The 14,301-nt window shown below is 40.0% G+C and overlaps 1 protein-coding gene across 1 annotated transcript in view; it reads left to right on the top strand.

The window, feature by feature from the left end:
• Positions 1 to 14,301, top strand: part of LOC134156941 (low-density lipoprotein receptor-related protein 1B) — a gene marked incomplete at its 5' end in the record, with an annotated part of 264,744 nt that overhangs the window by 110,778 nt on the left and 139,665 nt on the right. Inside the window, 2 exons of the mRNA XM_062605389.1 lie at positions 8,865 to 9,057; positions 9,519 to 9,644. Coding sequence (XP_062461373.1) covers positions 8,865 to 9,057; positions 9,519 to 9,644 — 319 coding nt within the window. The remainder of the gene's footprint in view (positions 1 to 8,864; positions 9,058 to 9,518; positions 9,645 to 14,301) is intronic.

Below are 14,301 nucleotides of genomic sequence, written 5' to 3' on the forward strand. Positions count from 1 at the left end.
AGGACTATTCAAAGTTTATGTACCAATTATGCACTCTCCTGTGAGAACACTGTCTCCACATCTCCCCCCTTTTGTTTTATCCAGTAACAAGTCGCTACTACAGCAAGGCACACACACATTTACATTAGCAGAGTAACTATTACAGGGTGCAGCAGCATGTTGAAGATGCTGATGGCAGTGAGGGACTAGCCAAAGAAATTTCTTACCAGTGGAATTCTCCCACCCTCTTAATTTGTTCCATCACCTGCTTTATAAGACTACCATTGTATTAAAATCTTTCTAGCTTTTGCCTTACCATTTTCTAGCAGCTACTGCAAATTTCCATGCTCTAACATCTCTTTTAGAAGTGACAAATCTATACAATAGAAGGTGCAGTTTCTTATTAGCAACTAGCTAGTAAATACAGGTGGTTTTATACACAAAATCACAACCTCTAATAATAGCTACTTTACAAGCACACATATTCAGGATGTTACTTTTCAGTTGTCCCCAAGTGATGTTTTGCAGTTATTCGTTCTTTCTCTTCCTCTGTCTCATTCTGCTTGGGGTATTCACGGTCAGCTCCTGTAGCTGAGGCATCGGGTTTTTCCATTTGTCTGTCCAGCTCATGGCAAGGCTTCACAAACTTTGCAGGCAGTCGCCATGGACCTGTAGGCAGGAGGACACAAATATACCCCCTCCCCCAGGCTATCAGTTCTTCAGTTCTTGAGACGTAGACAGGTTAGACAGGTTAAATGCAGCATCATTACTCTCTCTCCCCCCCGCCTTTTTTTTTTTTTTGCAAAAGCCGTCCTGCTGGGCAGCAGCTATAGCGGCCTGCCTGCTTCAGTAGCAACCATAAATACCCGCCAGCAACTGCACCTTTACGTTGACCCTTTCATGCCTGAAATGTTAAACAGCTACCCCTTGAAAGCTTTTACATGAACCCAACAACAAGAAAAATACACAGAACACCATCTGCCCTCAGCGCGCGCACACACACACACACACACACACACACACGTGTATGGGATCCCACAAGCACACGCCACACAGCTACAATATTTGAAGCACAAAATCCAGACAATCATTACTCCCACTACAGTCCCACGTACAGAACGTGGCACAAGGACCCTGTGGAGACTAACAGCAAACCAGCTCCGAGAAGCATCATTGCAGTGTGAGGTGGCAGGCTCATCCTTAGCGGGCGTCCCCGCAGAGGCTCTGCCTCCCCCACATCGTATGAGGCTTGGGCTTTTATACTGACCAAAATGCACACTCATTCTGAAACAGGTGGCCAGCCTGTGCTGGAAGAAGTGGCCAGCAGTATCTACAAAGGTCTCCAAGGGCTGATAGAAACCGGGACATACTTATATTTACCAACTTCTACTACATGAGTATCACAGAGAAACTGTATGGGCTCCCCCTGTCACTTGCAAGAAAAAATCATAACATATACAGCTTGAGTATAAGAGGACTTTAACGCATACATGGTCACTGTTTGTCAGGCCTCCTTAACTATTTTGAGATCAAGAGCTTCCCACTCTTTAGCCCCCTGCTGTGTAGTAAACACAGGATATGCAAAGATGCCCATTGCAGAAAATTCCCCATTAATGTTCGCATCCTTGGTTACCCATTGTTACAACTGAGCGTCTCCAGGGTCAGTGAGTCTGAGCAGACCGACCTGGGAGACGAAGAGTCAGGGTCTGGAAGCAGAGGATATAAATCTGGATCGGATTCAGGGGATTTGGGGGCTGATCCTGCACCGAACTCGGGGTCTCCGTTGCTCGCAGCTGTGTCTTTCTTATCAGATGTATCTCGTTCGGTATGTGGCCATCTGCAGACCTGGCTCCTCCGTGACTGAGTTAAAAAATTTTTCACTCTAGGGCGTAGTGGGTTGGGGAGGCTCGCAGTTCCTTTAAATCTCCCGCTAGCGCATGATCCCTATTTTCTACTGCGTGCTTCAAAATGGCGCCGCAGTCGATCCAGCGCCAAGGCACCGCCCTCTTTCTTTCGGATTCCTCGACATTTATCATGCGTATACCTTCTAATATACTTTCTCTGTCCTTTTTGAAGTCTCTACTTTCAGAACTGGGGTGGTGGGGGAGCAGGGGGCTACACCTCCTCTGCGGCACCTTCTGATGGAGGGGGAGAAAAAGAAGGTGGGGGAAACTCTGTGTTCCCATGAGTTGGGGGAAACGAGTTGTAATCTTCCCCCGGTTTCAACCGACCGGGGACGTCTGTTCCTAGTTTCTCCGTTGCTACCACGGCAGTTTTCTTTTCCGCCTTGTACCTTTTTATACAGTTTATTACTTCTCTCTGTGGTTTACCAAGTTTCTTTGCCGTTTTATCATCATTTAGCATTGAGTCAAATAGTTTATCATCAAACTTTTGTCACTTACTCTCCTCAAAAACTGTATTAGGATCTACAAAAAGTCCCTTAGCCTTCCCTACAGCCACTAGACCTGCTAGCTGCTTTAGAGTCTCAGGCTCAATTCCCCGCTTTTATAAAAAGCACTGTAATAAGTTCAGGGCTCAATTTCCCGCTTTTATAAAAAGCACTGCAATAAGTCCAGGGCTACCTCTCGGTCCATTTTCATGGCCGGTCTTTTCCGGATCGTCTTCTTCTGGATCATCCTGTACCCTCGGTCTCCGGATCGGCCTCCCGACGCAGCAGTGTCTGGTTTGCCCCAGTGGCGGACTCCTTTCGGTTAGTCCAAGCGCCCGGGTCCGTCACGCCACCGCAGCAGCATTGCCCGCGCTCCCTGGCCGCTGCCGCCGGCGCCGCTCACTCGCTGTTCCGGGTCCCTGATATTCAGGGCCCTGTATCCGGGTCTCCATTAACCAGGGCCCTGTAATCACAATATGCTAGAGATTGGAAGGGACCTCGAAAGATCATCTAGTCCAATCCCCCTGCCGGAGCAGGAACACCTAGATAATGTTATACAGGAATGTGTCCAGGCGGGTTTTGAATGTCTCCAGGGAAGGAGACTCCACAACCTCCCTGGGCAGCCTGTTCCAGTGTTCCGTCACCCTCACTGAGAAGAAGTTTCTTCTCAAGTTTAAGTGGAACCTCTTGTGTTCCAGTTTGTACCCGTAATCCCTGTAATCCGGGTCCCCATTAACCGGGGCCCTGTAGTCCGCATCCCTGTTCGGGCGCCATTTGTAAGCGGCGAGGAGAAGCAGACAGGCCAACCCAGTATGGGTGATAAGCAACTTCTGGTTTATTTGTGACGCAGTTCACACATATATAGGAGTGGTATTCAGCCACTCCTCCTTGGCACAACAGTATTGGTTAGCCCCACACAGCTTCCTCCACATTCTCCTCCCATGTCCGGTTTCCGGTTACCTGTGGGGGCCACCCCCTGCCTTGCTCGCACAGGCCTCCAGGGCTCTATGGCGCTGCTCTTAGAGTCATTCTGCAACACATAGATGTCTATAATCTTTTAAAAACAGTATTCATAACTGAATAATAAATGTTATGCTATTCTGTGTCTTCTATTTGAAACAATAAAATCCATTAGCTAATTTTGATTAATGTGGTGTTGTGTATAAGAAAGTTCCATCAGACTGAAATTTCTGATTTTCATCTGAAATGTTATTTTTAGATTACTGGTATTGCTTTGTACTTGTATAATTTATTATAGAATTGGCTTTAAATTGCCATTAATTTAAACCTTTGTAAGTATAGTTTTCTATACTAGATTTGTCGTTCTATTGCAGACCCCTGCTTGTATTTGAACCCTTCAAGAGCATTTAAAAGCTTTATTAGATGCCACTACCCATTTATTAATCATTTTGAAAGAGAAGTGTTATCAATAAGCCATTTGTTAGAGCTAAATTAATGAAAAGCAACTTTTGTAGTTTAAACCCAGCAGGTAACTCAGTAGCACACAAACGCTCGCTTAACCCACAATTTCCCTTCCATGGGTGGGATAGGGAGGACAATCAAAGGAGTATAAAACCTGTGAGTTAAGAACAGCTTAATAACTAAAATACAATATAATACTAATATCATACTATACAATAATAGTAGAGATAAGGGAAATAACAAGGGGAGAGAATATGAACTAGAAGGGGAAAGGAAAAAACGCATAAACACAAGTGATGAGCACACAATTTCTCACCACCCGCTGACCGATACCGAGCCTGTTCCGAGCTGTGATCGGTTCCTTCCAGGTAACTTCCCCCAGTTTATATACTGGGAATGACGTGCTGTGGTATGGAATACCCCTTTGGGTAGTTTGGGTCAGCTGTCCTGTCTCTGCTTCCTCCCAGCTTCTCGTGCCCCTCCTCCCTGCAGAACATGAGAGACTGAAAAGTCCTTGATCAGCATAAGTGCTACTTAGCAATGACTAAAACACCATTGTGTTACTAGCATTGTTCTCAGGCTAAAGCCAAAACAGAGTACTGTACCAGCTACTAGGAAGACAGTTAACTCTCAGCTGAAACCAGGACAGCAACTTTATATTTTAAGCTGGTGGATTAACTTTATAAACAAACCTTTAAAAAATGTCTTTTTATAAGTTAGATGTTGTCATGGTAAGAATTGTTATGAACCTATTTCTTACTGATAATTTAATGCAAGTTCTGTGCTTTGTACCCATCCTGGGCCAGCCAGATGGTGTCACCCAGGGAGGATTTCAGTAGGGTCACAGTAATAAGAACCTGAATTTTTGTTACATGATCCTGCTGGTGAATCTACAGTTACCTCTGAACAGAGCTGCAGACACTGCTGGGAAAATGGACATGCGTGCTGTACAGACTGCAAAATTTAGAAACATAGATGACTTAGAACAGGTCTGATACATAGCAAATTTGTTTAACACTGAATCCTCAGGACTTCCACATGATTTGGCAGGTAACCAAAGGGTGAACAGATTTTCAAAGAAATCGTCTTTCAATTTCAGTTAATTCTGCTCATCTAGTTGTGCCATCAAGATTTTTTTAAAAAGACAAGCAAAACAAACAAACAAAAACTCTAGAAAGTTAAAAGGGCTGTAAAGGTGACCAAAAGCTAGTAGAAATAGGAACACTTTGTTTTGGAAGCTTGAATAAAGCCAGTGACATTAATCTTAATTGAGGATACTTCCGTGAATGGAGCACTAGTGAACAAATGTTCCTGGATGTTAGCTTTTGTGACCCTTTATTTGAATCTCAAATCTCCCAAGGTTAAACAATGATGATCAGTTCTGTAATGAATTTACATTCTTTTAACAAAGAATGCTTTTAACAAGGAATTTCTGGAGAAAAATGACAACATTGCTACAGAACACAGAAAGCTGAACATAGCGGTATCTTTAACATCGACTGTAAAAATGAAGTCCTTCAAACTGGTGCAATTTCACACTATCATGGAGAAAAAAAATGTGGGGTTGCATAATCTGCATGGCCAGATTTTGTGCAGAAATTTCAGAATCGTACATGATCAACTTTATTCCTTTTCCTCCAGAAATGTGTCTGAATGTGAATAGCATAGGCTTTAAAGTGTAGTACACAAAGTGTCTTACAGTAAATGTGCACAGTTACAGAAAAGGCCTTTTTGTTGTTGATACATTCTCATTAATCTTTTAATACTTTTAATTTTGGAAAAAGGTTGGTTAGGGAAAATGTCCTCATGGTACATTTTTCAGTGGAAAAAATCTTTGCTGAAAGGGATATGCTGGTCAGACCTTTTTTCATATATGCAGAAATATATGCATAGTAATGCATAATTTGTTATAATTATCTGATTAATATAAGTAATTTTGACACTTTATCTGTATAACTGAATTTAAACATGGCCAGAAACACTCCCATGCAGTGGACTACAATTATTTATGTTAGCATTGTTGAAATACCCTGGGCAGTGAGCTGGCATAGGTGTGAACAAACTCCCATTGAAACATTACTTGGTATTGAATACTGAAGAGCTAAGGCATCTTAATCTCCAAAGCATAAGGGGAAAAGGAGCAGGGGGAGGGATGTTATTCCACAAACTTGAATTTGCATATCTTATGTATTAGGTGAATTATTTATATGAAGAGAAAGACTCCCCCCCCCCCCCCGCCCCTCACTTATTTATTAAATATAGGATTGACCATTACTACTTCTTTCTCATTTCTTCATTTTAAAAAAATGGTACACAACATCCACTTGCAAGTAGGCTAAAAAGTGTACCAGTTCACTCTGCATGCACAGTGCAACCTACATGCATGGGTGCAGACAGCATCAGTAGCTCAAATTCATCAGATGTTCAGTGTATATGCAGATAATTATCCTTTATATTTCAAGTAACTCACATTGTTATTATAAAGGTCCTTAGGGAGACCTCATAGCAGCCTTCCAGTATCTGAAGGGGGGCTATAGGGATGCTGGGGATGGACTACTCATTAGGGACTGTAGTGACAGGACAAGGGATAACAGGTTAAAACTTACAGAGGGGTAGTTTAGATTGAATATAAGGAAGAAGTTCTCTACTGTAAGGGTGGTGAGGCACTGGAATGGGTTGGCCAGGGAAGCTGTGAATGCTCCATCCCTGGTGGTGTTCAAGGCCAGGTTGGACAGAGCCTTGGCTGGCATGGTTTAGTGTGAGGTGTCCCTGCCCATGGCAGGGGGGTTGGAACTAGATGATCTTAAGGTCCTTTCCAACCCTAACTATTCTGTGAATTTATAAAGGAAATAAAGCAGATGAAAAACCATGGTGAGATATAGGCTGAGCATTCATGATTATGAAAAGGATGATTGCTGTTAGGTAGTTAAAAGGAAGATTATTATTATTATTATTATTATTATTATTTCTGGTTTAATCCCAATTTCCCTATGATAAGTAGCAGCTAGATACATAGAGAGGTTTTTGCCAGTCTGGATCAGAACTGTTCCTTGTATATATATATATATATACATAAATTATCTGTTTTCACAGAGAAACATGAAAGAAAGCAATGCAATAAATATGTTCAGAATATTATTTATTTCCATTATTTATCTAATGGATAAATAATAATCCCCTTTCACTAACTCTGGCCAAAATTAATTTTTCAACTATAGAACTGATTAAAAAGTGTTATATTCTTCAGAATGTACATGTGTTACATATTTAATTCTGATGCGCAGACAGACCATGTATGAAAATATTTCACAGGAGCTGTGATTTAGACTGGGATTAATTGTATTTCTGCAGTTTGCTTTCAAACCCTACCACAATGAACTGCAATTAATATTTTCTTTCTAGATTTTAAACTGATGATTACTATAGTGACTGAGGATTTTTAAAAAACAAAACAAAACAACACAAAACATGTTGTCTTGGGTTCAGGTTTCCAATGTGATCATATGGTGAAAGCTCTTCAGTTCTGAAACATGCTTTTTGCTTTGATTCATAAAGACTAAGAATTTTTAGGCTTTCAGCCATGCTACAGTACCTCTTCTTCTCTTTTCCGTTTGAAATATTAAGCAGGTGTCCTGGGTTCAGCAGTAGCATCCGTCTTTTCTGCTTCTTAGTGGTGTGTGCTGTGCTGTGTTTTTGACTTTCAGCCTGGGAACAATGCTGATAACACCAATGTTTTTAGTTGTTGCTCAGTAATATTTACTCTAATCAAGGACTTTCTGAGTCTCTTGCTCTGCTAGGGAGGAGGGGAAGCCAGGAGGAAGCAGAGACAGGACACCTGACCCAAAGTAACTCAAGGGGTATTCTGTACCACAGAATGTCATGCCCAGTATATAAACTAGGCGCAGTTACCTGGAAGGGCCAGGTTGCTGCTCAGGTCAGGCTGAGTATCGGTTGACGGGTGGTGAGCAGTTGTGTTCTCTTCCCTTGTTATTTCCCTTACCATTATTATTATTGGTGGTAGCAGTAGTGGTTTTTGTTATACCTTAGTTACTGGACTGTTCTTATCTCAGCTCATGGGAGTTACATTCTTTCAGTTCTCCTCACCATCCCTCCAGGAGCGCAGGGAAGGAGAACAGGGAGAGTGAGCAAGTGGCTGCATGGTTCTGAGTTACCAGCTGGGTTTAAACCGGCTGGGGGAACTTTTGAACATTGGGATAGACATTCACCAAAAGCCACCTGCTTAGTCAACACCAGAGGATCTGCAGCAGGGCTGGCCCGGCCCAATCAGAACTTCTGCATACTGTAGAAACGGGTAAAGTTCATGTGATGAACATAAAGAATTTGCTGGGGAAGACAGTCTGGGTTATTCCTGCTTCAGGTAAAGGCAAACTCACTTGTGGGATTGCTTTTGCTCAGGGACCCAGATATACTTGGTGGGTAATACAGGAAGATGGGGAAGTCCGATGTGTACCTCAAGAGGATTTGATTTTAGGAGGGAGTAACCTGGAAGGGGCAGATTGCTGCTCAGGTTGGGCTGGGTATCGGCGGGTGGTGAGCAGTTGTATTCTCTTCCCTCGTTATTTCCCTTATCATAATTATTATTGGTGGTAGCAGCAGTGATTTGTGTTACACCTTAGTTACTGGACTGTTCTTATCTCAACCCATGGGAGTTACATTCTTTTAATTCTCCCCATCCCTCCGGGAGCAGGGGGAGGAAGAAGTGGGGTGAGCGAGCAAGCGGCTGCATGGTTCTGAGTTGCCGGCTGGGCTTAAACCACAAAAACACGTAGTGTGTTAAGTGGGTATTTTTACAGGCACATTTAGATAAACTGTGATTTTTGTTTTTCTTTTTTTAATTCAGAGACAGCTGCCTGGATTTCTAATGTTTGGACTCTTGTAGCATCCTTTTCATGCACTTTAAGTGCACCTATTTAATTTTTTCAGGTCCTGTAAGTACAGTAGAATTGTTTTGTCTGGAACTATGAAGTTATTTGAGTCAGTTTGTACTTTTAAAACTTCTTGTTCAGCAACAACATTCCTTCTCATGTTTCTCTTTTGTATTTATGTATTTTAGGTAATTGTTAAATCTGGACCAGGGACTTTTCTCAGCCTGGCTGTATATGATGATTATATCTTCTGGTCAGATGGAGTGAGGAGAGCTATTCTCCGTTCCAATAAATATACAGGAGGAGATACAAAAGTTCTTCGTTCTGATATCCCACATCAGCCAATGGGCATTATTGCTGTTGCCAATGATACTAACAGTTGTAAGTTACAAAGCAAGATAATGTTATTTTGTTAATTCCAGTATAATTTGTTTCAAGAACTTTACTTAATTTTAACCAAGTTAACACATTTCATGGTTTTTCATAAATGCTTTTTGTTGTAGGAACTGTTAACAAAAGATTGTCTATAACCTCTTCCCCAAGTAAATGTTATGGAATGACCATTTTCTGCTGTGGACATTGCTCTCATTTGATAGGAGTCAAATAATTTCCTGTCAAATATCAGCAGTTTTGAATGTTTTGGGGGTTTTAAATTATTAGATTAGAGTAACTCCATTGTTTATCTTTAGTATGCTAGTATCTGAAGCATTTTCATCTGACTGATAAAACTTGAATCAGTTGCCCATGAATCTGAGCTATGTCAATCTTTGCTTTCTGAAAGACATTGGCCACTGAAGGAAATTTAATAAAGCAGACTTCATCTTTTATCATTTTTTTTTCAGGTGAGTTATCTCCTTGTGCACTAATGAATGGAGGTTGTCATGATTTATGCCTTCTGACTCCTGACGGACGAGTAAACTGCTCATGTAGAGGGGATAGAATACTGATAGATGATAACAGATGTGTGAGTAAGTAATACTAGCTGACACCATGTTTTTCTATGGTGTGATGCACTCGGCTATCATAAGCAAAGACAGTTGGCCCAAGCCATTAATTTTTTTGATCTGTATACTGTAAAAATGGATCTGGCAATTCAACATGTATGAGGCTTTTTACTGTTTTATGTCTTACAAGGCTTTTGGGGTAAAAAGCATTGGTACTTAAATTTACTTTGGGAGTAAAAATACATTCATAAGTATCTACTTATTATAAATTCTTAATTGAGGGTAAATATGTTAATAATCTCCTTAAATTCTAGTTTGAGTAGTTGTGTTCTGCTCACCATTTCCTGTTTGCAGTTTGTTTCTGTTGAGTACAATTATTTTCATTTCTTGTCCTTAGACATGTGAAAGCATTTTGACTTACTAACCAGCTGTTGTATTTAATCATACAGAATTGTGAGTTAGTAATGGGGAAATGTATCACTTTAAGTTGGCAGACTCCTTGAGACTGGTGTTGTTGGAGAATGTTCTGCATAACACTGTTTCAAGTTCTCTTCGTATCTTCTCAGGCTTCTTCTGAACCAGTGTCTCAGTACGTGAGGAAGAAAATAAGAATACGTGGTCATCCATTTCAGCTTCCTTAGATCACACTGTCTTTGTGCAGAAGTGAAGTTTATGAACATGAAGCATGTGCTAATAATTTGGAAGGGTGCAATATATGTACACACTCTGCACTCTTCCAGCTTTTCTAATAGTCTGGAAAAAGTCTGTCACAAGTCTCTGTCACTTTGCTAATGCTGTACCTTAGCAGGAGTCAATTCACTGGAAAGTTTTGCACGGTTTCCCTATGCATAACTCACGTTCATAACGTGGAATATGACTGTGCTTCTCCCCTCAATTAGTGTAGCTGGCTGGATTTTTAATGAAGAAAAAAGCTGGGGGGGGGGGGGGGGGGGGGGGGAGGAAACGTGGTTCCTTATGCCTTGGTTAATGTCACTGTATTATAGCTCTTCTGTCAAAGTTAGAGACCCCTTCCGAATTCCAGGGGTTAATTGGACCTTTACCTCTGTGGGGCAGAAATCTGAACTCTTGGATCAAGTTTTCAACTTCAGTATTTATTTGCCAAGTATGCCTGTTCTGCTGCTTCATTTTCATAGCTTTGATCCACCTGCTTTCTCTAAATCAAAGTTTTTAGCATAACAGTAGAGAGACACTACACTATTGAACAAAAGATTACGTTTAAGTTTTGGATATGATTTAGCAGGAAGTGTAGACAGTTTACCTGCTTCAGACTCTTGTGTTGCAGTCTGTTGCTCCTGCGGCCTAACAAGTGGTTTCTCTGCTACCAATACAGAGTTGCTTTTAAAACTCTGGTCTGTATGTGGAGAACTGTGTTGATGTGGGATATGAAGAGATGTAGTTCTTCATTGACATGCTGGTTATTTTGCTAGCCTGCTTCTTTGCTAACAGATTTTATTTTGGTCATGCCACTGATATTTTTCATGCTAGAATGTTACTAGGCTTTCCTGGTATATCTGAGTCAATAGTTTTTTCATATCAGTAGTCTCATAACAGGACAAAATACTGTTGTTTATTGATCAGTTGAAGAAGAGCAAGAAATGTGCTTCTGTCTTTTTCTTCCTCCCATCATATGCCTTTTATCAGCAGTAACAGTTGTGTAACTGAAAGATGACTACTGATTTTTTTTGACTGGGAATTAGATTTTGGGGGGCTTTAGACCCAGTTTTGGTTGGATCCTTGAGCAGAGCTTATTCAACTGGATGCTAAAAGATTTTGCCCAGGGAAATTGTTAATCCTCCATCCCTGGTGGTGTTCAAGGGCAGGTTGGACAGAGCCTTGGGTGACATGGTTTAGTGTGAGGTGTCCCTGCCCATGGCAGGGGGGTTGGAACTAGATGATCTTAAGGTCCTTTCCAATCCTAACTGTTCTATGACTCTATGATTCTAAGATCAGTAGAGCCAGTTACAGAGAACTAGTGGGAAGACTGCAATGAGGTAAAGGGCAGAAATACACCTTAAGTACTGGCATTATTTTAAATTGGCTGCAGGCATCCTTAGGACTGGACCCCAGTCCTTTAGAATCTGATTCTTAGGCTTGGCAGCTCAGCTACACAACTCTGAGGAGCCTGTAATTAGTTTTATACCTTACCAGGCTAGTTGCTTGGTTATCATGTATAAGACTTTATTTTGATCCATAGCTTTGCCTTTTACTCAGTTTCCTAAAATATTGATATTAAGTGAAACCAGATGCATACATTAATTATGCATATTCATAATGCATATCATATGTCATATCATATATGCATTTATATCATATTCATATGCCTAATCAGTGTAATCATGCAGAAGCTACCAACATGTCCTAAACAAATTTGTGAATTGCCAAGGTTCTCTTCTATGCTTTCACGCACTTCATAGTTCCGCCTGCAACTTTACCTTTGGCTCACACATACATGTTGTTATTTGTTAAGTATTTACATAGTGCATTATAAGGCCACTGAGATTTCAGAGGAGGACATCGTTCTGTAACATAATATTTCGAAGTATGAGGGTTTAAACTCTTATCCTTTAGACCAGGGAATGTAGAGCTGGTCTAGAGTTGAGATGCAGTAGTAAATTAATGTATAACTAACCTGTGTTACAACTGCTTTGTCTTGTTGTATGATTGAGACAATGAATTTTAAAAATTATTTGCAGTGATAAAGATTTCAATTTAAACTATAGCACTTTCAGAGTAGCACACTTTTAGTCTAGTAACAGAATCCAGTGATCAATTGAGCTTGTATGGACAGGAATCTGATTGTTAATGATTTAAAGATAAATAAGACTTTACAAAGAAAAAGATATTTTCATCTACAGCCAAATGTTTCTGCTTCCTGCAGATGGAATTTTACAATCACCTATTTCACCTCCCATATTGCTAAGTTTTATTGATTTTGATCATTCAGATGGAGCTAGATAATTTCTATAAGTTCCATTGCCTACCAGTTTGCACTTGATCCTGTGGGATCAGTTAGCATTCCACCATCCCTTTACCTGTGAGATTTAGTATGATAAAGTACAGGGATTGATAAAGACTTAAAGTAGCTGCTGCCAGCTTCTCTGAATCTGGCAAGGAAGTTGTCCTTCATTGCTATGGTGGCAAGAGCCTAATGTTTGTTTTGTTTTACTGCCTCACAGGAGAGCAGAAACCTCATTTGCTGATAAAGAAGAGATCAAATTGTAGCAAGTTAAAATTTTTCAGTGCTTGGTTCAGGTATTTACATCATGGAAATTTCAGTTCCCTGGATTAATTAGAATTGGAGAAAATACAAAGAGGAGTTGGAATTCTTAATATCTGGAGTAGTAAGAAGACAGATCTTTCACTGATCCTCATTTTACCTTCGTTAAATGTAATGGACGTTGTCAATTTTGTGTCATGATTTAAAATTGTTGCATGAATGCCATGTCCTGGTTTGTTTGGAGGTGGGAGAGAAAGATGGCTGCTGGCATCCCAAAAGAGTTAAACATCACTGCTATTATGGTAGCAGGATACTGCTTTCTTAGTGACAGTTAACAATCTTTGCATACCTATCATAATTACTACTGAGATAGATAAAAGTATCTACATGCATTCATCAAGTCTGGTTAGGGCTATCAGATGAGTGACTGAAGTTGAATCTTAATTAAAGAGCTTTATCTCACCAGTTTTTTTTTACCTTGAAAATTGGGGTTTGAAGCAATCCTACAGTGGTTTCCAGTTAGACTTTAACTGAGGAAAGATTATACTATACATACTTTTTTTTCCCCCACCTTACTCTAAAGATTGCAATCTAAGATACTGAACAAGATATAAACTAAAACAGTAATTGAGAATGACTTTTAACAAGATCTAAATTCTTAAAATGCTTAAAAAATGGGGGGAAAGAGAGAAAACTAATTGCTGTGATAAATTAGATTAAAATTTAAAGGGCTGTATAAATCATATACAAGATCAGACCTCCCCTTGTCCAGAATCTATACTTTCAGCAGGTCTTTTATATTTTACTTCATCAAATTGAGAAGTGTTTTCAGTTTATATTAGCTTGTTGCATATAGTGGACATTGGTTCTTCCTGAATTTGTGCTGAAGTAATTATAATGGAAACAAGAAAAAAAGCGTAATTATTAGGTATCGTTTCCCTGTTCTTTCTCCTGAGTTGTATATACTTGTCTTTTCTCTCAAGTTTGATATTTTGTTTAGAACCGTACACATGAAACAAATATGCCTAGTATTATGTGTCAATTTTGTGATACTTTCCTAGTTTCTAACTGAACTAAAAGAAAATCCACATGCAAGAAAAAGCAGAAGTTAAAATTTTAAACGTACATCTTATTTTCTTCTAAAATAATAGGTAAAACATTTGCCCTGAGAAGGAGAGAACACAAAAATTACGAATTCAATTTTTTTTTTTTTTTAATATATAAAGAAATAAGTAAAGTAGAAACAGCAGGTTTTCTTCATTGGGTGTTAGGCTGTATCTTCAACTTTGGATGTACTACAGTAATGCCAGTACCTGTGTACATATTGAGTATCTGCACAGTGCCACAGAGCAAAGTCGAGAGTTCAGATTAACTGCTAGGTAATGGTGTTTGGTTCTTTCTTTTGGATGTGCTATTTGAAGAGATTAATTTTAGACACATGTT

This window comes from Pezoporus occidentalis, unplaced genomic scaffold, assembly GCF_034315485.1.
Source record: "Pezoporus occidentalis ecotype Australia unplaced genomic scaffold, CSIRO_AGI_Poc_V1 ctg12, whole genome shotgun sequence".
In the NCBI taxonomy this organism is placed as follows: Eukaryota; Metazoa; Chordata; class Aves; order Psittaciformes; family Psittacidae; genus Pezoporus; species Pezoporus occidentalis.